The 22488-nt window shown below is 40.1% G+C and overlaps 1 protein-coding gene across 2 annotated transcripts in view; it reads right to left on the bottom strand.

The window, feature by feature from the left end:
- Window positions 1-22088, bottom strand: part of LOC114840343 (gastrula zinc finger protein XlCGF28.1-like) — a 61430-nt gene extending 39342 nt beyond the window's left edge. Inside the window, exons 1-3 of one of the 2 annotated variants that reach the window (XM_034295476.1) lie at window positions 21943-22087; window positions 12924-13149; window positions 8548-9852 (exon numbers count right to left, since the gene is read on the bottom strand). In XM_034295476.1, coding sequence (XP_034151367.1) covers window positions 8693-9852; window positions 12924-13149; window positions 21943-21945 — 1389 coding nt within the window. In that variant the 5' untranslated portion in view covers window positions 21946-22087 and the 3' untranslated portion in view covers window positions 8548-8692. Of the gene's footprint in view, window positions 1-8547; window positions 9853-12923; window positions 13150-21942 lie in introns of those variants that run through there. The other variant, XM_034295475.1, reaches the window with a different exon arrangement.
- Between the last annotated feature and the right edge of the window lie 400 nt (window positions 22089-22488).

The raw sequence follows: 22488 nt of genomic DNA, 5'->3' as shown, positions 1-22488 counted from the left end.
TTTCATCTGTAGTCCCTTGGCAGGTCAACACAACATCATGATACACAAATAAAATACATGAAAAACACCAGACAAATTAAGAAACTAGCTAGCTAATAATAAGTAGAATACAAAGATGGGCAGTACCTACTATTGATGAGTGCAATTTTAATGTTTTTAAATTTAAACGATAGGTAGCTGGGGATCTCTCTGAGTTCAGTAGGGAGACAGTTCCAATAATTTGAGGCCGGTACGGAGAAGACTGTTTGGCTAAACTTACTTCGCCTATACTGTACAACACAGTCTCCCCTGGTAGCTGCCCTAGTTGCCCTACCACTGCTGTTCTTCTGTTGTACAAATTCACCCAGTGGAACATTTTAAAAATGAGGCAGGCTTCTAGATAATGTAAAAAAACTGTTAAAATTGAATAAGTTGTATTTAGTAATAATATTGCAATGGTGATGACTGATAGGTTTTCGATCTAATATTTTTAAAGTTTGCTTATAAAGAGTTTCTATTTGTTTAAGAGTTGTGATGTTTGCTTGGGACCAGCTTGTGAAACAGTATGATATGTGTGAAAAAATCATGGCATGCATTAATAGTTTGGCTGCCTCTGTTGTTAAATATGGCCTAATGTGTCTGAAGTTAGCCATATTATATCTGATGGTATTAGCCACTTTTTTAACATGCTTTTTAAAAGTTAAATTTGAGTCTAGAATAATACCAAGGTATTTAAAATTGGACACTACCATGATTTCTTCTCCTTCTATAAAAACACCAACTTGTTGTACACTTGTGGACCTCTTAGAAAATAACATACAGACTGTTTTGGTAATGTTAAGATGTAGATCTGACATTTTTAGCCAGGTAGAGACATGCACCAGTACTTTGTTTAATTTAGTTGCAGCCTGTTGTTTGGTCTTGGTATGAAAATAAATAACCGTATCATCTGCATACATTTGTCTGTGTGTAATGAATAAATATAATATACAAGTTTCACTTTTTGAATGGAATTACTGAAATAAATCAACTTTTTGATGATATCCTAATTTTATGACTAGCACCTGTAATATCAGCAAAATTCCTTTACAAACACATTGCCTAAAGCCCCTAAACAAGCCACATCTAATCTCCAATGGGTTTTCCTGAGGCAAGGAGAGAGAATGCAATTAACCACTGACTGTCAACATGGTGCTATGGCGAGTGCAGGCTCTTAATATTTCAAGCTAGAAAGGGGATCCATGCAGCGAGGGAAACATTTATTTGATCCCCCTCTGATTTTGTACATTTGCCCACTGACAAAGAAATGATCAGTTTATAATTTTAATGGTATGGTTAATTTGAACAGTGAGAGATAGAATAACCACAAAAAAATCCAGAAAACTCCATGTCAAAAATGTTATAAATTGATTTGCATTTTAATGAGTGAAATAAGTATTTGATCCCCTCTCAATCAAAGAGATTTCTGGCTCCCAGGTGTCTTTTATACAGGTAACAAGCTGAGATTAGGAGCACACTCTTAAAGGGAGTGCTCCTAATCTCAATGGCCCTCATTTATCATTCTTGCGTAGAAACGGGCGTATATGTTGGCGTAAGATTTTGCTTACACTCCTCTCACCGTCTGATTTATGAAGATGTGCATACCTTTAGAATCCAGGTGTACGCAATACCTTCCCTTGATAAATGCCGCGGCTGAAAACGATCGTCATTAGAATAACACACCCCTATATATTCAAGTCTCCGCTTCCCCCACGCCCTCATTTTACGCCATGGACACACGGAAGACGGCAAAAAAGAGATACTTTTCTGACGTGGAGATTGAGACGATCACCAGGGAGGTAGAAATAATTAAAAGTGTTTTATTTGGCAGTTTAAAAAGCGGAAAAAAAGATTATGTGATGTGGAGTACCATTCATTCACATTAATAATTGCATGACAATTTGTAATATTCGTCTTATTATTTTGATATTTATTATTAGTGACGTTTACTGTTATACGAAGAAGAAGAATGTCGTTATTATTTATATTCTTATTATTATTTAAAAGAAGAATGTCATTTTTATTATTTTGTCAGTCTGAATTATATTTTGGTCATTAAAAGCCTTTTATTACTGAACCCAGTCCGTGCGCAACTGCCGGGCCTAACCCTGAAACGTCATGTAAAGCGCACAGGCTCGCATCTGAAGGAATACATATAAAACAAATGCTTTGGTAAAGTCACACAAATTAAACATTGAAGTCCATGTTGCACAAAAATAAACACTGAAGTTTGTAATTATTATGTTGTTTGTTTTACAATGGGTCATAATATATCATATCTTTTAGTTTGACAGTGCGTTAGGATTTTTTTCCTGCGCATTTCCGCACTAACTCAAAACGTGCGTACACCACCTCCTGAGCTGGCGTAGGATTTGAGAGTGCCATACGCCAACGTCTATATTGATAAATCGCAAAGTCACCGTGGTTTTGGGTGTACGCTAGGTGTACGCTGGACATTTGGTGTACGCACTTTTGATAAATGAGGGCCAATGTGTTTCCTGTATAAAAAGAACCTGTCCACAGAAGCATTCAGTAAATCAGATTTGTCAGGGAGATTTCTTGAACTGATGTATTCTTATTGATTAAAGTATTGAGTCCCCATGTTTAGATAAGCAAAATAATATGGGTTGTGTTGTGGTAAAGGGAGTATGAGGTGCTGAGGAAATGTAAATCTTTGGCAGGATGGGTGTAGATGCAGAACAATGGGTTTTAGGACGGGATAGAGGAAGATACACTACAGGGGGTAGGATGGATAAGGAACATGTGTTGTTTTTATGGTATGACCATGCAGATTCTTATCCCCACCCAATCCTCTATAAGTATCTAATGTATTTCCAAATGCTTTAGAGACTCCTCAGATGATTATTCTGTAAGCGTTTGACACGTCTCCCTATTTACAAATACACTTTTAAATGTGCCAAGAGCATTTTGTCTCTGTACTGACTCCTTTAAATGTTCTGATCAATGGTATTACCATCACAGATTCCAAACTCTCCACCATGACCAAGACCAAGAAGCTGTCCAAAGAGAAATCCTGCAGCGCCTGCGAGGTCCTCCTGCTCAAGAAAGCACATGTACAGGCCCGTCTGAAGGTTGCCAGTGAACATCTGAATGATTCAGAGGAGAACTGGGTGAAAGTGTTGCGGGCAGATGAGACCAAAACGGCCATGTACCGTCAAATCTTGGGTGAGAACCTCATTCCCTCTCCCAGGGCATTGAAAATTGGTCGTGGATGGGTATTCCAGCATGGCAATGAGCCAAAACACACGGCCAAGGCAATGAAGGAGTGGCTGAAGATGAAGCACATTAAGGTCCTGGAGTGGCCTAGCCAGTCTCCAGAACTTAATCCCATAGAAAATCTGTGGTGGGAGCTGAAGGTTTGAGTTGCCAAACGTAAGCCTCGAAACCTTAATGACTTGGAGAAGATCTGCAAAGAGGACTGGGACAAAATCTCTCCTGAGATGTGTGCAAACCTGGTGGCAACTACAAAGAAACGTCTGACCTCTGTGATTGACAAAAAGGTTTTTTCCACCAAGTACTAAGTCATGTTTTGCGGAGGAGTCGAATACTTATTTCACTCATTAAAATGCCAATCAATTTATACAATTTTTGACATGCATTATTCTGGATAGTTTTGTTGTTATTCTGTCTCTCACTGTTCAAATAAACCTACCATTAAAACTATCAGTGACATTTCAGTGAAATTTCTTTGTCAGTGGGCAAAAGTACAAAATCAGCAGAGGATCAAATCATGTTTTTCCTCACTGTACATGTCTGGGGAACACTGGCCCACTGTGACTTTAGAAGAGGAAGAAGGCAGAAAAATCACAACGTGTTTCCACTGGGAATTTCTCATTTTCCCATATCTATAAAGCAATTTTTAATCAGAAATTGATTCAAGATATATTACAGCACTAAACAAGTACAGGATGAATTTTCTACAACCTGTGGTTATCATTGTATTTTCTGTCTTTGTCGAAGAGCCAGGGGGCTTTCATATGAAGATGTCATATCCCAATATTGTGATGATTTAAGAAGTAATGAACCCTTTTGAACCCTTTATTTAATTCATAATGTATATAAACATATTTCTGGCTACGCGCTGGAGTATGCTGGAGCATGTCACTCATAACAGCATCCTCATCTATGGTTTAATCCTCTAAGCTCTCTGGAACAAGAGGTTCTGTAGCCTCCGTTTCTGATTGGGAGAGGATCATGTGTCCCGTGTTATTTTCATCTTGTTTCAACAAAGACAAATACCTTTGTAAGAGTTGAGAGTATTTCTTTGCCTTGTCTTAAGGGTTCATTCCTTTCATGTTCAATACATCCTTCATATCCGTATCCAGATCCCTTTCAGCCGTTTGTCTAACAGTTTCAGGACCTTGTTGCTTAAGTTTATCCAGCTGATGTTGAGGCACTGAATTCATTTTGTTAGACATTAGCTGCACTCCTGGGGGCGATTAGGCTTCTGAGGAAAGGGAGGGCGACGCTTAGTAGGGGTAGGAGGAAACCGCCCGTCTGATGTATGGCACGCCTCTTTTTTTTAATACTGGTCCTTTTATGGTCAAATAGCTTGACGACTGGCTTTTGCCTCTTTAGTTTTTTTAATTGTTCCTGGCTGAGTGGGATGCGCCCTTTGAGAACGTTCAAAGCAATCTCACAGAGGGCCAAAATAAGATCTGAAGAACAATGGCCCAAGGCAGACTTGCTTTCTTTAGGGCTGGCAATGACTAGGGCTCTCAAGAAGGGCAAATGTCCTTTTAAACATACAGACATGTTTACATTTTGCTTAGCTAGATTCAGTGGCGTAGTCAATTATTTAGCAGAACAGCTTAACTGAAAATAATGAATCTAGCTAAGCAAGTGCATAACAGTATTTCAATAAAGGTGACATTTGGTGATTATGAAGCGCAAAAATATACTTTTCAAATTGATCTTACCTTAGACAAGCTAGCACCTCTTCTGTACTTTACTAAGGGGATTGCTGATGTTTGACTGGAGGAGGGCTGACAATTGACAACGGTAGGATTGACGATTGACAAAGGGAGGGCTGATGTTTGACCAGGGGAGGACTGACGATTGACCAAGGGAGGACTGACGATTGACTAGGGGAGGGCTGATGATTGACCAGGGGAGGACTGACGATTGACCAGGGGAGGACTGACGATTGACAAGGGAGGGCTGACGATTGACCAGGGGAGGACTGACGATTGACTAGGGGAGGGCTGAAGATTGACCAGGGGAGGACTGCTGATTGACCAAGGGAGGACTGACGATTGACCAGGGGAGGACTGACGATTGACCAGGGGAGGACTGACGATTGACCAGGGGAGGACTGACGATTGACCAGGGGAGGACTGCTGATTGACCAAGGGAGGACTGACGATTGACCAGGGGAGGACTGACGATTGACCAGGGGAGGACTGACGATTGACCAGGGGAGGACTGACGATTGACCAGGGGAGGACTGACGATTGACAAGGGAGGGCTGAAGCTTAAACGGGTGATGTTTGATAAGGTGAGAGCGGATTCTTGACCAAGGGAGGGGTGAGGTTTGACCGGGGGAGGACTGATGACTGAGGAGGAGGAAGAACAGAGTTTCTGGGGAGGAATGATAATGGTCCTAATATGGATGCTGTGTAGATGTGCAAGATGCGGGGGTCCACATGAGAATGGAAAATGTGGGGAAGGGGATAAAGTGAAGTGTTGTAACTGCAGTGGGGAACACAGTGCTGCATTTGGTGGGTGTAGGGTGCAGGTGCAGGCAGCAGAGGCTCAGCGGTATAGAGTCATGAACAAGGTCACGTATGCAGTCAGAGTGGGTGGGATGGGGTCAGGTGAGAGTGGGTTGGTGGGTGGGGTCAGGTGAGAGTGGGTGTGTAGGATGGGGTCAGGTGAGTGGGTGGGTGGGATGGGGTCAGGTGAGAGTGGGTGGGGTCAGGTGAGAGTGGGTGTGTAGGATGGGGTCAGGTGAGTGGGTGGGTGGGATGGGGTCAGGTGAGAGTGGGTGGGTGGGGTCAGGTGAGAGTGGGGAGAAGGAACACGGTGGGGGGTTGGTGTCAGAAGTGATGGTAGAGAGGTGTCAGGTAGTGTTGTCAGAGACGTGTAAGCATGAATGTCTGGTGGGTAAAGATACGTTGGTAGTGGACAGGATTGGCTTCTTGGCGTTCATCTGTAGTGTAATGAATGTTAGTGAGCAGGTTAAGAAAAAGTCTGGGTGAATAGATCTAGTGGTACGTGCTGCTAGGGAGTTTCTTTGTATTTCTGAAGTTACCGGGGCAATGATTCATGAGGTGTTGAAAGGGACAAGAAGTGAAGGGAGGGTGAGTGTGCAGGCTTAGGACGGTGTTGGTGGTGCTTCAATGGAATGCAAGGAGTTTGGTGGCTAATGGGCAGGAGTTTAAGGAGTTTGGATGGGAGGGGTACTAGGATTGATGTTGTGACAGAATCGTGTCTGGATCTGAAGCTGGTGTCTGCTGTGCTGGCAGGACGGTGAGAGTGGGAGGTGCATCAGGAGACTACAGTAGGTAGTGATCATCACCCAGTTGTTTGTAAATTAGGGTTTGGGGTATGTAGACAAGGTAGAGAGGTGATGCAAAGATGGTGTATAATGTGTGTCTGTTTGTGTTGCAGGTGTGTGTGTGTTTTAGACAGATTGTGTGTCACTGAATGACAGTCTGCTCCTCTGTTTCTTCCACAGTATGGATCATGGTGGAGAGTGGAAGTTGAAATCAGGACTGAAGAAATGTAAGTGATTTATTATACAGAACACATATACAGCTTGTGTGTGTTTCTCTGTGTTTTATCTGAGTGTCTTAACATCCAGTATTTAATAATAAAGAAATAAAACATGCATGTGTGTGTATAATATGAATGATGATGATGTGTAATATTGTCTTGGTCTCATCCATCAGATGTATGTGATCTCACACTGGACCCAAACACAGTAAACAGACTCCTCTCTCTGTCTGAGGAGAACAGAAAGGTGACATGGAGGAGAGAGGAGCAGCCGTATCCTGATCACCCAGAGAGATTTGAGAAGTGGCCACAGGTGTTGTGTAGAGAGGGTCTGTCTGGACGCTGTTACTGAGAGGTAGAGTGTGGTGGGGGAGGGGCTGATATAGGAGTGACATATAAAGGAATCAACAGGAGAGGTTTGGGTCTTGACTGTTGTCTTGGACACAATGACAAGTCCTGGAGTCTAAACTGTGATGGTTACCGTATTGTAAGGCACAATAATAAGCCAACTTACATACCTGTCACCTCCTCAGATTCCCACAGAGTAGGAGTGTATCTGGACTGGCCAGCCGGCACTCTGTCCTTCTACAGGGTCTCCTCTGTCACACTGACCCACCTGTACACATTCAACACCACATTCACTGAGCCCCTTTATCCAGGGTTTTATGTTGAGGATTACTCCTTAGTGTCTCTGTGTCAGATGGTCCCTGTGTCAAACACAACATGATGTTTCACTCTTATCATGGTCATGTTCAATTGGACACTGTAGTAAACACTGTCAATAAATGAGTGAAACCCGATAAGAACACCTCCTCACATACCCCATTGGTCAGTGACGTATCAGCTGATGTTGGGGATCCGTCCAATCACAATATCAGATTTCATACTGACTATTTAATCATCAGGTTACTCCCTCAGTCTGAATTACAGTGTCCCAGATTTGACAGAATAAAAGTGTTTTAAAACAGCAATGATAATATAACTTAGGGTGCGGTAACTAGTTTTCTAAACAGACCACCAAAGCCATTGGATTGATGTGACAGTTGACTGTCCAACAACAGAAACTTAGTGAACCTCCTCCTGTTAACTTGGCTACTAACCATGAAGAAAGAGAACCATGTAGCACAGGAGGTGAACAGGAACTGATAGAAACATGGACAGAAAACACACACACATCTTCTCCTGTGTTTCAGGGTGTCTCTGTCCCCTCTGATCCAGTTTCTCCTCTCTACCTCCCTCTCCTGTCTCCTTTACTCTTCCTCTTCTCTTCCTTACTTTGTCACCTATTCTCTTCCACACACCTCCTCTTTTCCTCTCCTCTATACTTGCTCCTCTCCTCTTTTCCTCTCCTCTATACTTGCTCCTCTCCTCTTGTCCTCTCCTCTATACTCGCTCCTCTCCTCTATACTTGCTCCTCTCCTCTTTTCCTCCTCTACTCAACTCCCATCTTACTCACCCTCTGCTCTCACCATCTCTATATTCTCCTCTCTCCTCTCTTCTTCACCTCCCCTGATCCTTTCTTTGTTTCAAATTCTACTCTTCTCCTGCCTCCCTCTCCTCCCCCCTCCACTCCTCCTCTCTCCCTGTCCTTGTCTCCCCTTCTGCTCTTCCCTTCCTCTCCCTCTCTCCACTTTTCATGTCCTCCATGTTTCCTTTCCTCTCCACTCCCATTATGTTCCTCTTTCCCTTTCTTCCCCTTCTCTTGTACGTTTGCCCACTGACAAAGAAATGGTCAGTCTATAATTTTAATGGTAGATTTATTTGAACAGTGAGAGAAAAAAATCCCCCAAAACGCATGTCAAAAAAGTTATACATTGATTTGCATTTTAATAAGTCAAATACTAATTTCTCTCAAAGGTTTCTCACCTGTGTGCACTCGCTGATGTCTAGTAAGTTTAGATGATGAGATAAAACACTTCCCACAGCCAGAACAGGATTAAGGCTTATCACCAGTATGTATGTGCTGATGACGTTTAAGAGTACATAAATGAGAGAAACACTTTCCACAGTCAGAACAGGAGTAAGGCTTATCACCAGTATGTATGCGCTGGTGACGTTTAAGACTACCTAATTGAGAGAAAAACGTTCCACAGTCAGAACAGGAGTGAGGCTTATCACCAGTATGTATGCGCTGGTGAACTTTAAGACTACCTAATTGAGAGAAAAACTTTCCACAGTCAGAACATGAGTAAGGCTTCTCACCAGTATGCACTCTCTGATGGCTAGTAAGTTCTGATGATGAGATAAAACCCTTCCCACAGTCAGAACAAGAGTAAGGCTTATTACCTTTATGCATGAGCTGGTGAACTTTAAGGTAATTTAATCGAGAGTAACACTTCCCACAGTCAAAACAGGAGTAAGGTTTATCACCAGTATGTACGCGCTGGTGAAGTTTAAGACTACCTAAATGAGAGAAACACTTTCCACAGTCAGAACAGGAGTAAGGCTTATCACCAGTATGTACGCGCTGGTGAAGTTTAAGACTACCTAAATGAGAGAAACACTTTCCACAGTCAGAACAGGAGTAAGGCTTATCACCAGTATGTACGCGCTGGTGAAGTTTAAGACCACCTAGTCGAGAGAAACTCTTCCCACAGTCAGAACAGGAGTAAGGCTTCTCACCAGTATGTATGCGCTGGTGAAGGTTAAGGTTACCTATTTGAGAAAAACACTTCCCACAGTCAGAACAGGAGTAAGGCTTATCACCAGTATGTACGCGCTGGTGAAGTTTAAGACCACCTAGTCGAGAGAAACTCTTCCCACAGTCAGAACAGGAGTAAGGCTTCTCACCAGTATGCACTCTCTGATGTACATTAAGTATAGTTGATGAGATAAAACACATCCCACAGTCAGAACAGGAGTAAGGCTTATCACCAGTATGTATGCGCTGGTGAACTTTAAGGACACCTAATACAGAAAAACACTTCCCACAGTCAGAACAGGAGTAAGGCTTCTCTCCAGTATGGATCTTAATGTGTCTTTTTAACAGTGATTGAAATGAGAAATGTTTATCACAGTGGGGACAGTGGTGACACTTCTTATGATTGTAGTCTTCCTGTTGTTTCTCTCCAAGTGTCTCCACTTCAGGAATCCCATCTGTGACAGACATGAAAAGGGATTTAGACACATTTTGGGACACAGTATTATCAAGGATTCTAGCAACTAGCATTATTCCACAGCGGAGTGATAGAGACCTTAACATTGCAGTTGGGGCACTTGAATTGTTACGTGATTTTGGGGCAAAGAGACCCTTTGACAGCCTTTAAGTGTACCTGGGATTAGCCCTGCTTGCAGACATGACAACCATTAGAGAAAGAAATGCAAAATATTTGCTGATTAGAGTGGAAACCAGGATGTTATATTTTGATGGAAGAAAAAAGTTTAATAGATATGTTTAATGTTGCCATTGACATGCTTTCTCAGAGTCCCTGACAGTCTGGAGGCCAAGAGAAACCTGGACAATTTGTTGAATGCACCCCTAGTTGTACACATGTCCACTATATTATTTCCCTCTACTTCCTCTGCTAACACTCAATATTAGAGTGAAACAGTGACATTTTTTCCAGAATTGAATTTGTAGAAAATAATTTCCTCAAAAACATTAAAACAAGGCATGCATTTAGTGAAGATGACAGATACCTGATAACTGATACTGATACCGAAGAGAGGTCCAAGAGCTAAACTTTTCATTACTAAGACTTCAGTTTTTATACGTTCAACTTATGTAGCCAAACGGGAGTGTAATGTACTGAAGTCAGATTTGTTTAGTTCCACTAGAGAGTACTGCACTTGGTAGGAATTTTAGGCAAGGGCTGATGGGATTGGCCCTGCACAATGGGTTGGGAAACCTGTGCTAACTCCTGTCGTTGTACATTGTGGTTCCAACGTCATTTTGTTAGTGCTCAAGGAAGATAGTTGCAGATAAAATATTTACATTGTATCAATTTCATATACAGGTGCATCTCAAAATTTTAATATTGTGGAAAAGTTACTTTTTTCAGTAATTCAAATGAAAAAGTGACAACTTAATATATCCTAGATTAGTTACATCAAGAAACATTTCATTATTTGTTTATTTATTTTTTTATCTTGATGACTACAGCTTACAGCTCATGGAAATCAAAAATCCAGTATCTCAAAACATTAAAATGTTCAAATACAGGAATATCGACCTGACTGTCACGGACTGACTTGGGAGACCCTACCAGGGGCATATAGTCCCAGACAACATAGCTCCTAGGGTCACTCGGGTACTCAAACCCCTCCACCACGTTAAGGTGGCAGTTCATGGAAGGGAAAAGTTCATTTTTTCAGTAATTCAAACTTCATATATTCTAGGATAATTACACAGAAACGTTTCAATACTTTTTTGTTTCAATCTTGATGATTACAGCTTGTAGCTCATGGAAATCAAAAATCCAGTATCTCAAAATATGTCACTGACTGACTGACTGTCACTGACTGACTGACTGTCACTGACTGACTGACTGTCACTGACTGACTACCTCTTGTTAAATAGCGTAGTGGTTAGAGATGCGGACCTGCAACCAATAGGTCTTGCGTTCGAATGTTAACACACTCAATAAAGTAGCTACTGACGGTTGTAGCCAGCAAAGTTTGTCTATCCTGAAAATATCCTCTTTCGCCACTGGCCGTTATAACAGCTAATTAGCCATTCATGAATGACAATGATACAATATCTATCAATACAATGCCCTACAATGAGTGTAGAACTGAGAAAAATGACTTTCAAGTTGATTTGTTGTCCAGGCATATTAAATATAGGCAGAATACAGAAAATGTGTCAATTCTCTGTTTTATTAAAAGTTATTTATCTACATAAAAATCTTGAGCCCAAATTTGACCTTTGACCCTAATTCACAAGTTAATATACTCTGCCTTTGCCTTGTCTGCAAAATAAAAAAGGGGTCATGCCAAGGCATAAGGCGTCAACTTCCATTTGATTGCTCACTTGGTTGCGGATCACTATATTAAATCTGTATAATGATAAAAAAAAATATTGTTTATTACAATGACAAATGTAGACAGATGACATTGATCAAACCAAATTGTTTTGCATGTGGGGAAATAACGTTTTGCAACCATTTCATCGAGAGCAAGATTTACTAACGCAACAAATATTAAAGGATACAACACTCGTTTTGGACTGAATTGGATGAATGACAGATTAGGACACTCAAGAACGACTCATGTTATGAATTTAACGTGTTGAACACCAGCGAGAAATGTTCAAAAGCCATGCTGTGGATTTAACACTGCAATGCATTTTAAGCAGGTTACAAGAAAATATAGGTGATCTATTTAATTGTGACCTGTGTTTTTCTTTGTCAAGTAGTTACTTGTTAACTAAGAACACATTTTTGTACACTGCCAGTCTATCTATCCATCCATCCATCCATCCTCCATCAATTAATGCTGTAGCCTAATCTTATATTAATACTGGGCATGACACCGTAACTCAGTAACTTCACTTCACTGGTGCACAGCGAAGCAAAGGCAGAAAATTTTAACTAAATGTAAGCGTTTCGAAGTGCAGCAAGACAAAGAAAAAGAACCGTAACTGATGTTACGGGATTCTGCCTTGGATTCTCTAGTGCTTTTGGAAGTTACGGCAAAGACAACACACTATTTTCTCAACAAAAAAAAAACTTATTCAAGATATTTGTCCACAAGATGAAGCAGATCTTTAAATGTTCCAAATATGACAATAACTACTTCCCAACCAAAGATAGAGTTACAGGCTTTGGCCTTTGCACAACAGTATAGGTGACAAGAACTAACCGTTTTGTTGAAAAGACGAGAAAATTGTGTTGCCAGTGAAGCGTTTGACTATCCTCAACACATTTTTATATCCATCAGAACTGTTTTAATTTATGCTTCCTATAACGTAGCTACTGAAAGTTGTACACAGTGATTTTTAGCTGTCCTGAACAAACCCTAAGGAATAATGTGTTTTGACTGTGAGAGGAGTCGAAGATGGAATGGGTTTATCCGGAGTCTGCGTCTCTAACCACTACCCTACTTAACAAGAGGTAGTCAGTCAGTCAGGCAGTGACATTCGCTCTTTGAGGCCAGCTCAGTTTATGTGGTCCGCCAAAAACAACAAATTACCACATTGACAATGACATCATTAAACCAGTTCTTACCTTGAGTGAGTAAATCTCCCTCTCCATTATTAATGATAACCACATTCTTCTCCTTGTCATCTTTAATGATAACATTCAGCCCCAGTTTTTGACTTTTGTCCTCCAGCTTTACTGATGCCATCTCTGAATCCCCCAATGCCCATTGAGTTTCGAAATCAGAATCCAGTGACTCTTGTTTGGGCTCAGTGTGGAAGGAGAGCAGCAGGCTGGGTTTGTCCTCCCTCTGCTATAATAAAGACAAAATCAGAGCCATCCATGACTGATATTTTATTCCAACAAACATGTATATGATCCCAATGGGGAAAAATACAAACAATCACAATCATAACAGACCTGTGTCCTACATGAGGTTCACTTTCCTTAACATGACCCAAGAAAAGGGAAAATACTTTTCAGTTATATCACAGATGATCATTTCCTTGGAAAGTGACAACAAATATACATTATTGAACAATACAGTTGTGAGAAATCGACAATTTTACCTTTTTGATTATCTGTTATAAAATTAAATAAAAGAGAATGCTAGAGCATCCCAGTTGAAATGTATTAGGATAAATCTGACAATAGTTAACAACAGGAGGGCCAAATGTCTATGTAAATTGGCGTTTGAGTTTGTAATTAAAGTAAAACATCCATTCTGAAAGCTAAAACCTCCTTCCATTACTTTTATATACATGTATATAAAATGTTTCCATTGTCAGAATTCTAAACTAAAATAAGGAAAACTATTTAGAGACAATTTACCTGTTTTTTGTTAGTTATTTTACCCTGTTTTAAGTCATTAATTGCCAACAGCCCATAGCTTCCAGGCGCTAATCACCCCTCACTGAATGTATGACGTCAATGGATGAATGCGCGATATTCCCAGATGAATGATCAGAGCCCTGGTTTAATTTCAAAGGAACTTACAAATGAAATACAAGATTTCCATGACCATTCAAAAACTTAAAATGTTCCTATTGAACGTTTTTCAATAGGAGATTCGGCTTATTGTGGAAGCTAATTCATCAAATGTAAATCTAATGGTCATCAAATGTATTATGCTAAATAATTACTCACAAAACGAAATACCAAGAATACTGTTTACTAGTCACCAATGACCAATTCAACAAAATATTACAAGTTCCGGGGTAAATTTGCTTTTATGTTTGATATTCACAGTTTGATCGTCAATACCTCTTCCAGAAAAATCATACAAAGACCACAGTGGACTAAATACAATTGGTTTAGAGTATAGAGTAAGGTACACCCTTTGATTTTATCGTTTAGCAAATTTCGTTTAGCAGAGCACAAAATGTTGCAAAACGCTGTCGAATGTCTGTTCAGAAGTTTAGGGACCATCAGTAGTTTTAGGGACCAGCAATACCACTGATTCAATGTGGCTAAAAGAAAATATATATATTTTATTTGGTGTCAACCTAATAATACCTGCCCATGTGAAGGAAAATCATAGGTACAGACACGTTTTGTGTAATTAAACAAAACTATACAATTTCTAAATGTTGGTTGTTAAACCATATACATAAGTTTTTAATACCCTTTTACATTTCCGTGATTATATATAAATGTATCCTTCTATAAAATGTTTTAGCTTCCAATCCAGATGAAGTTGTCCTATAAAACCACTTGCATTTTGTTCACTTTGTAAATTCCTCTCTTTTTAATAGCTCACTATCCATATGAGTTATAGATCCAAGAACAAGCGTGTTCTGTTCCTTTACCTCTGTTCTGAAAAGGTACACCTCTGATATTTTCCTAATTGATGATCTTGAATTTATTTAACAATTACACGCATTATTACAACTCTTCTTCCTAATTCACATTAACTATTTTTAATAGCTTCCAATCCAGATGAAAAGGAAATGTTGTTTGGACCAGTTGTGTTGTGCTTTGACTTTCCTTTTGTTGTTTTGTTGTTACAATTAAAAGGATGTTACCCTGCTATACCTCTGCTCCTTGTGTCCTGCCTTCCTTCAACTGTGACAGTATACTCCCATTCCCAATTTAAAACATTTTTAAATGATAATGTGCAGGCGACGTAACAATAGAATCCCCCAAAGGTAGCTGTAGTGTCAATATTGATTGAACAGAAAAGCAATTGGAGAATTAGGTATTTATACCTACTGCAGTCAATAACTTGGAATTAAACAGACCAAATAGTGGAGGTGGATATTGACATCAGAACATTTCCCAACTTCTTCTGTTCACATTGATGATTCATTTCTTACAGAAGAATTAGACAAAGTTCCTAGGGTCCATCAACTCCCATTATCTCAACTGAGAGGACAAAATTGCAAGAGTTGTAGCATCTGAAAACAGTTGGACTGTGAGCTATTAAAAGCCTCACAGTCAATTCCAACTTGACGCTATACATCAATCACAGAGTCCATTCTCATTTTCCTCCAGAAACATCTGGATTGGGTCTGTGTCAGCCCACTGCAGAGGTAAACTGAAACACATTGTAGTGTCCACAGTAAAAGTCCTCAGATTCAACCATCTGTCCTTTAAGACCTCTGCATAAATCTTTGGCTAGAAATCAAAACAATAAATATCATTAACCACCCTTGTCACCCACTTTTACTGCAAGGCAGTACAGTTTGTAACTGGACAAATATCAGGATAAAGAAATAAACAATATGCTAACCATACGGCTGCATGGTCGTATCCCAAAAAACTGTAAAAAACCTTGGCGTTACCCTTGACCCTGACCTCTCCTTTGAAGAACATATAAAATATGTCTCAAGAGTTGCTTATTTTCATCTTCGAAACTAGAATTAGAAAAATTTGAAACTTCCTATCAAAAACTGATGCAGAAAAATTAATCCATGCTTTCGTTACTTCTAGATTAGATTACTGCAATGCTCTTATCTCTGGTTATCCAGACAAATTAATAAATAAACTTAAATTAGTGCTGCACACAGCTGCTAGAATCCTAACTAGAACTAAAAAATTTGAACACATTACTCCTGTCCTGGCGTCCTTACATTGGCTGCCTGTTAGGGTTAGGGCTGATTTTAAGGTTTTACTCTTAACCTATAAATCAATACATGGACTTGCTCCTACTTACCTTGCTGAAATGATCCAGCCATATATACCTACACGTAACCTTAGATCGCAAGACGCAGGCCTTTTAATTGTACCTAGAATTTCTAAACAAACAATTGGCGGCAGGGCCTTTTCTCATAGAGCTCCACTCCTGTGGAATGATCTGCCAATTAAGGTTAGAAATGCAAACTCAGTGCAAACTTTCAAGTGTCTACTAAAAACTCATCTCTACAGCACGGTTTATAATTAGGTGTAGCCTGGCCCGGGGGCGTGAAGGTGACCAGTAGGCTTGATACTGTCCACCCTTGCTGTCTTGCCAGGTGGGCTCTCGTCGCCACTGGGATGCCCTCCCTCCAATGCCCTTCGGGGGAAGAGTCAATGGCTTGTTGTTGACTCTCTATTGCGCACTTGTGCAGTTGGGCTGTACGCTACTAGCAATACTCGGCCCTCATTCAGGGGGGTTGCGGTTGGTGGGTGTCCCTTTGGTTGATGCCTGGCAATGTGGTTGGATTGATTTCCTGCCTGTTGGGCCCTGTCCGGGGCCTCCCCCGGGTAGGGCCACAGTGTCACCGGACCCCCCCGTCTCAGTTTCCAAGGTGTTACGCTGCTATATTATTGTGCTGGGGGACATGAGGGATGTACTACTAACTTTTCTCAGTTTCCTCCAATTTTAAATTTTAGAAGGAGATGAGGTCCTGGTCCACACCTGCGGATTACCTGGTTTGGGGGGACCGTTGCTGTTCCTGTCCTTGTCCACCTGGTCATACTTCTGACCTAGTCTAAAATCAAATATACTCTGGATTTAGCCAAGAGAAATTTATTTATTATTCCAATTGGACTCTTAATATCTCACCCGGCACAGCCAGAAGAGGACTGGTCACCCCTCTGAGCCTGGGTCCTCTCTAGGTTTCTTCCTAAAATTCGACCTTCTTAGGGAGTTTTTCCTAGCCACTGAAATTCAACACTACTGTTGTTTGCTCCTTGGGGTTTAAGGCCGGGTGTCTCTGTAAAGCACTTTGTGACAACTGCTGTTGTAAAAAGCGCTTTATAAATAAATTTTGATTGATTGATTGATTTGATAATAAGAATAATGTTATGAGTTTCACATAATTATTATTTTTTTTTAATTTTCACACTTTCTCCCAACCCCACTGTACAACCATGTGCCACCACTAGAACTGTCCCTGCAGAGTCAGTGGAGTCGTAGATCGCTACAGGCTTCCTCTGAAACCTGTCTGATCAGCCGGTTCTTTACACCCCCTCCCTTAAACATGAAGTCAATATGAGCCAACACATTGGAGGAAACGCACGCTCACATGACCTTATATGGATGGTCAGGTCAGAGGCATGCGCCCCGCCAGAGACGTTGCTGGTACACGATGGCACAAGGAAATCCTCTATACCAATTACCTCCCCCAAGGTGACACCAGCCCAATATGCACCACCCTACCAGACACCCCGGCCACAATCGACAGTGGCATGACCGAGGCTCGAACCCACGGCCAGAGCAGAGTTTCACATTTATAACTACTAAGTCAAATATGACAATTAAATATTAACAAAAGCTGCAACAGGAAAATAATGTGTAGGTGAGGAATGTTAACATAATTGTGTTTTACAAATTCTATCAATAACCACTGGAGCAAAATAACCATTGCAAGTAGGTCCACAGAGTAAGAGGCACTGTGATCAATGGCTCCAACTACGCAAATAAATGGATGAAATTAAATAAATGTCTGGTTTCAGTGCAAGTATATCCTGAATACACTAAAGCAGCGGTGTCAAACTGGTTCCTCAGAGGGTGGAGTGTCTGCAGGTTATTCCTTTAAATTGGTTCCCAGTTCAGATCAAAACAACCAGGTGAGGGTAGAAACTAACCAATTAGTGACCTAAGGTCAATTATGACCTTAGTGTCATACTATTGACAAGGAATATATATATATAAAGAAGGTCAGTAAAGAAATGCAAGTGGTTTTAGGGGTGCATGTCATCAGGATTGGAAGCTATTCAAAATAGTTCATGTGAGAGTGGTAATAATGCATGTCATTTTAAAATGAAATGCAGATATATAATTTGGAAAAAAAGATGTGTATCTACCAGAAGAGAGGTAATGGAACACTACACATTTGTTATTAGATCTCTAACTCATATGGATAGTGAGCTTTTAAAAAGGCGTTTAGAAAGATCAATACCTGTAAATTTACTGAAATCGAAAATGGCAAAACTAAGGGGCATACCCTTGACAAGGAAGATCAGTGAACAAAATGCAAGTGGTTTTAGAAGTCCATGTCATCTGGATTGGAAGCTATTAAAAAAAGTTCATGTAAATCAGGTAATTGAGTTTTAATAACAAAATTGTAGTTAGCAAATGTTATACAGATAATTGTATAATAGAGGAAAGGTAAAGGAACACTTTTTTTAGCTCATATCGATAGTGAGCTATTAAAAATTGTGGTTATGAAGGACAAAAAATACTAAAATAAACAATTTATTTTAGTGTTCGTCACTCATTGGGAAAGAAAAGAAAAGCATAAACTAGAGTTCTTTCTTGTTTGATGTGCAAAACACAGCAGGTCCTCATGGAGGGTGCCAGGAATATTTCCAAGTGTCATCTATACCCGCAATGGGACTTTTACAGTGCTCGCATTCCCCCAAAAGGGGGCGTGGCTGTTCAGGCGAGAGGAAAGTGATGCATAGCTGCCTTCATGTATTGAAAGGTACAATAAAGTACTGGACAAGAATATTTGTTTAAGGGTGGGGGTCGATTGGATATATGGAATAGTGATGGGAATTTCAAATGATCTTTTCGAGTCATTCAGTGAAGAGTTACATTTAAGGACATTTCGTTCATTGGAGTCAGTATTGCCCATAGCCATTGGAAGGACAGTAGGCTATGATTTCATCTGTGTTTATCATTACCATTAACTACTACATTAATTAATGAAGACCAACCATGTGTTAGATTCTGTCCACTTTTGATCCATGAACAAAATTCATGAAACCGGTAGTCAGGGGAGAATCTTTATTGGCATGAGTCCATGATGTTGATCTTCCATAGTTCTTCCATATTCTCCAATAATTATAAAGTTAACACCGTTTTTTGTAATAGTTGTCTATGAGGCTTTGAATTCTTGCAGGTGGTATAGCTGCCCATTAGTCTTGGCAAAATGCCTCCAGGTCAGGCAAAGTCTTTGGTCGTCTAGCATGAACCGCACGTTTGAGATCTCCCTTGATGATATTAAGGTCGGGAGATTGATGGCCACTCCAGAACCTTTACCTTTTTCTGCTGTAACCACTGGAGGGTAAACTTGGCCAGAACTGACTGGTATTTGCACGGATTTGAATCTCTTTTTACATCCTTTTCCATCTTTATAAAGTTCCATTACCTTGTTACGCAGGTCTTTGGACAGTTCTTTTCTGCTCCCCATGGCTCCGTATCTCGCCTGCTCAGTGCATCAACGTGAGAGCTAACAAACTCACTGATTATTTATACCAACACAAATTGCAATTTAAAAAGCCACAGGTGTGGGAAATTCACACTTAATAGCTATTTTAAACTGTGTGTGTCACCTTGTTTGTCTGTAACAAGGCCAAATCAAGGTTATGTCAACTTTTGATCAGGGCAATTTGGGTGATTACTGTTATCATTATGATTTAAAAAGGAGCCACACAGCTGTGATAATAAATGGCTTCATATGATTACTATCCTTAAGTAAAATAAAAAAAAACTTTGAATGATTGTGATTTCAAAATCACTGCCAGAATCTCACTATTTCTGCAGGGTATGCAAACTTTTAAGGACAGCTGCATATAGATGAGAGCAGCTATATGTCACTTTTCTCTTGTCCGAACAACCACTCCCCTTTTTGAGGAAAGTTAGCACTGTAAAAGTGTAGAAGTCAATGGTGCAGAATTGGAAATGTTACTGGTACCATGCCTTAAAGCTGCTGCGTTGTGTTTTGCATGTTGAATAAGAGAAAGAGAAAAAAAACTGTTCACGCTTTCCTTTACTTCCCAAAGACGTGAAGGACAGCAAAAGAAGAGATCTGTGGCTTCAGGTAATCCGCAGAGAGGGTGAAAATGGTCAACTAAGGGACCCGTCCAGTCAACACATTGATGTCTGTGACAAACACAGTTATAATGTTAAGTCAAAGAAGTGCATGATGCTGCATTGAAAAGGCCGTACATAGAACATTCTGAAAATGCACTTCCCTGAAGAGGTTTTATGCCATAATTATCATAATTTGTAATTCCTCAATTTGCTAACTGTGTAAATCCCTACATAAGAGGGATTAAAATGATGAAAATATATGTCAGGTTGGTGCATGGCGTTCCCTTGAAATATTTGGCGTGATGCATCAATAATCAGTACATTTTTGCATGTGTTTGTGAACTGTATGTGACAGGGGTGAGGATAGAATTGTCTACTCTACGTTATAGCCTACCTTATAGTTGCAGGGTGCTAGCTAGTTAGCTTGCTAAACATGTTAGCGATTTAATTAGTTTACAGTAATGTCACATTGGACAGACTACCAATACAGCAAAACAAAATGATAGATGTCATAAATACATTAACTGAAGATTCAGTAAGGTGGTTGTAAATATCAGGAAATAACACCTCCGGCCACTGGGTTGGGTCGTTCATATACTTTGATGGAGACAGACAATGGACACTTAACCCCTATTTCATTAGTTCTCTATATAACGTTGCCGATCGTCAACGACATGGAATAATTGTTTGCCTGACTGGCCATAGAGTTTGTGCTCCTAATACCTAAATATGGTTCTAATTTTGTATGAAAGAAATTTTCAAAGACAGAGGCAGTGTGAAAAACAGCTGATTTTCATGTAACTTTTCTTCGTTTGTGCATACGTTTCACGTGTAATAATAATCACTCAAACTTATAGAAATGGTATTATTGTGTAGGCCTACACACTTGTTGTGGTCCCAAATACTCAAACAGCGTTGCTATATGGGAATTTGTTTTTATCCCTCTAGTTTGTTGCTACAAAATGAGAATGTGTTAAAATATTATGCAATCACTACAGAAGTTCCCGGCCACATATAGCCACCATGAATATTATAAATAGCACATGCCAGAGTGTAATATTAAAAAGGAATATATGGACCTACATTACTTCATTATATTTTGCAGCTCAGAAGGATATCCTATGCACTGGTATACTGTGTTTTTGTCATTCTCACAAGTATTTTTACCTAACGCCTAAACCAATATTAGACTACTGGTGTAATATCGTTATGCAGTCCTTAAAAAACAGCTATGGACTTTTATTTGGAACATTAAATCAGGGTTGACAAGATAGACATTATAAAGAATAGACGCCGCATTGGATGCTGGGCCCGAGAAATACGGCCGCCATCTTGGACCGGTCGTACTCCTAGTAGCGTAGCAGCAGAAGCAACGACGCCAGAGCACTGTGCAGCATACTCCTGCTCAAATCGGCGGACCATCGAAAGCTTTTCGAAAGCTTTTAAATCAGGGTTGACAACGCTTTGGTAGAGCATTGGGCCAGGCGGTCAAACTTATTGTTGCTAGCTTTACAGTTTCGAAGAGCTACTCTCGGGTCATATCTTTGCAGATGCCAGATTATTGAGAAAAGTTTCTACCTAGAAAAACGACTTCTAAGGAAATACATTGAGACGAAAAGTAATAATGTAACGTCGCTAAAGGGTGTTTGTGCGTTTACAGATCTAATTTCACGCTTACGGTTGATCTTTTACGTATGACCATTATTACGACCATACAAAATTTCCGAATGTATTTTCTTACGATCCTAACAATACGTACGCTTAATCTTTTGGCGGATATCTAACTCCACAGAACAGGAACATTCCATAAATCAAAGTTGTAAAATAAGTTGATCTTAAAAACAATATTTTAGCAAGACGGAGGTGCACGTAAGGGTTACAACGCAGAGTAACAAAGAAAAATACTGTTCTTTAACTACTTACCATTATAGCGTTCGTAATTCACGAAAAGTGACTGATGTCTTGAGAACTATTAAACCAACTGCTCCGAGACGTGCAAATTCCTCTGCTGCTGCTGCTGCTTAAATTATTGTCTGATCCCACTTCCTCCCTTCTAACCTTTTCATACAACCTCTCCCTCTCTTGGGCCCTCATTTATAATTCTTGCGTAGAAACGGGCGTATATGTTGGCGTAAGATTTTGCTTACACTCCTCTCATCGCCTGATTTATGAAACTGTGCGTACCTTTAAAATCCAGGTGTACGCAAAACCTGCCCTTGATAAAATGCCACGGCAAGACGAATATTACAAATTGTCATGCAATTATTAATGTGAATGAATGGTACTCCACATCACATCATCTTTTATTCCACTTTTTAAACAGCCAAATGAAACTATTTTGTTTCTTTCTACCTCCATGGTGATCGTCTCAATCTCCACGTCAGAGAAGTTTCTCTTTTTTGCCGTCTTCCGTGTGTCCATGGCGTAAATTGAGGGCGTGGAATATATAGGGGCGTGTTATTCTAATGA

Source organism: Esox lucius, chromosome 11, assembly GCF_011004845.1.
Source record: "Esox lucius isolate fEsoLuc1 chromosome 11, fEsoLuc1.pri, whole genome shotgun sequence".
Taxonomy (NCBI): domain Eukaryota; kingdom Metazoa; phylum Chordata; class Actinopteri; order Esociformes; family Esocidae; genus Esox; species Esox lucius.
Note: the sequence above shows the minus strand (reverse complement) of the source record. Positions and strands in the feature narration are given on the sequence as shown.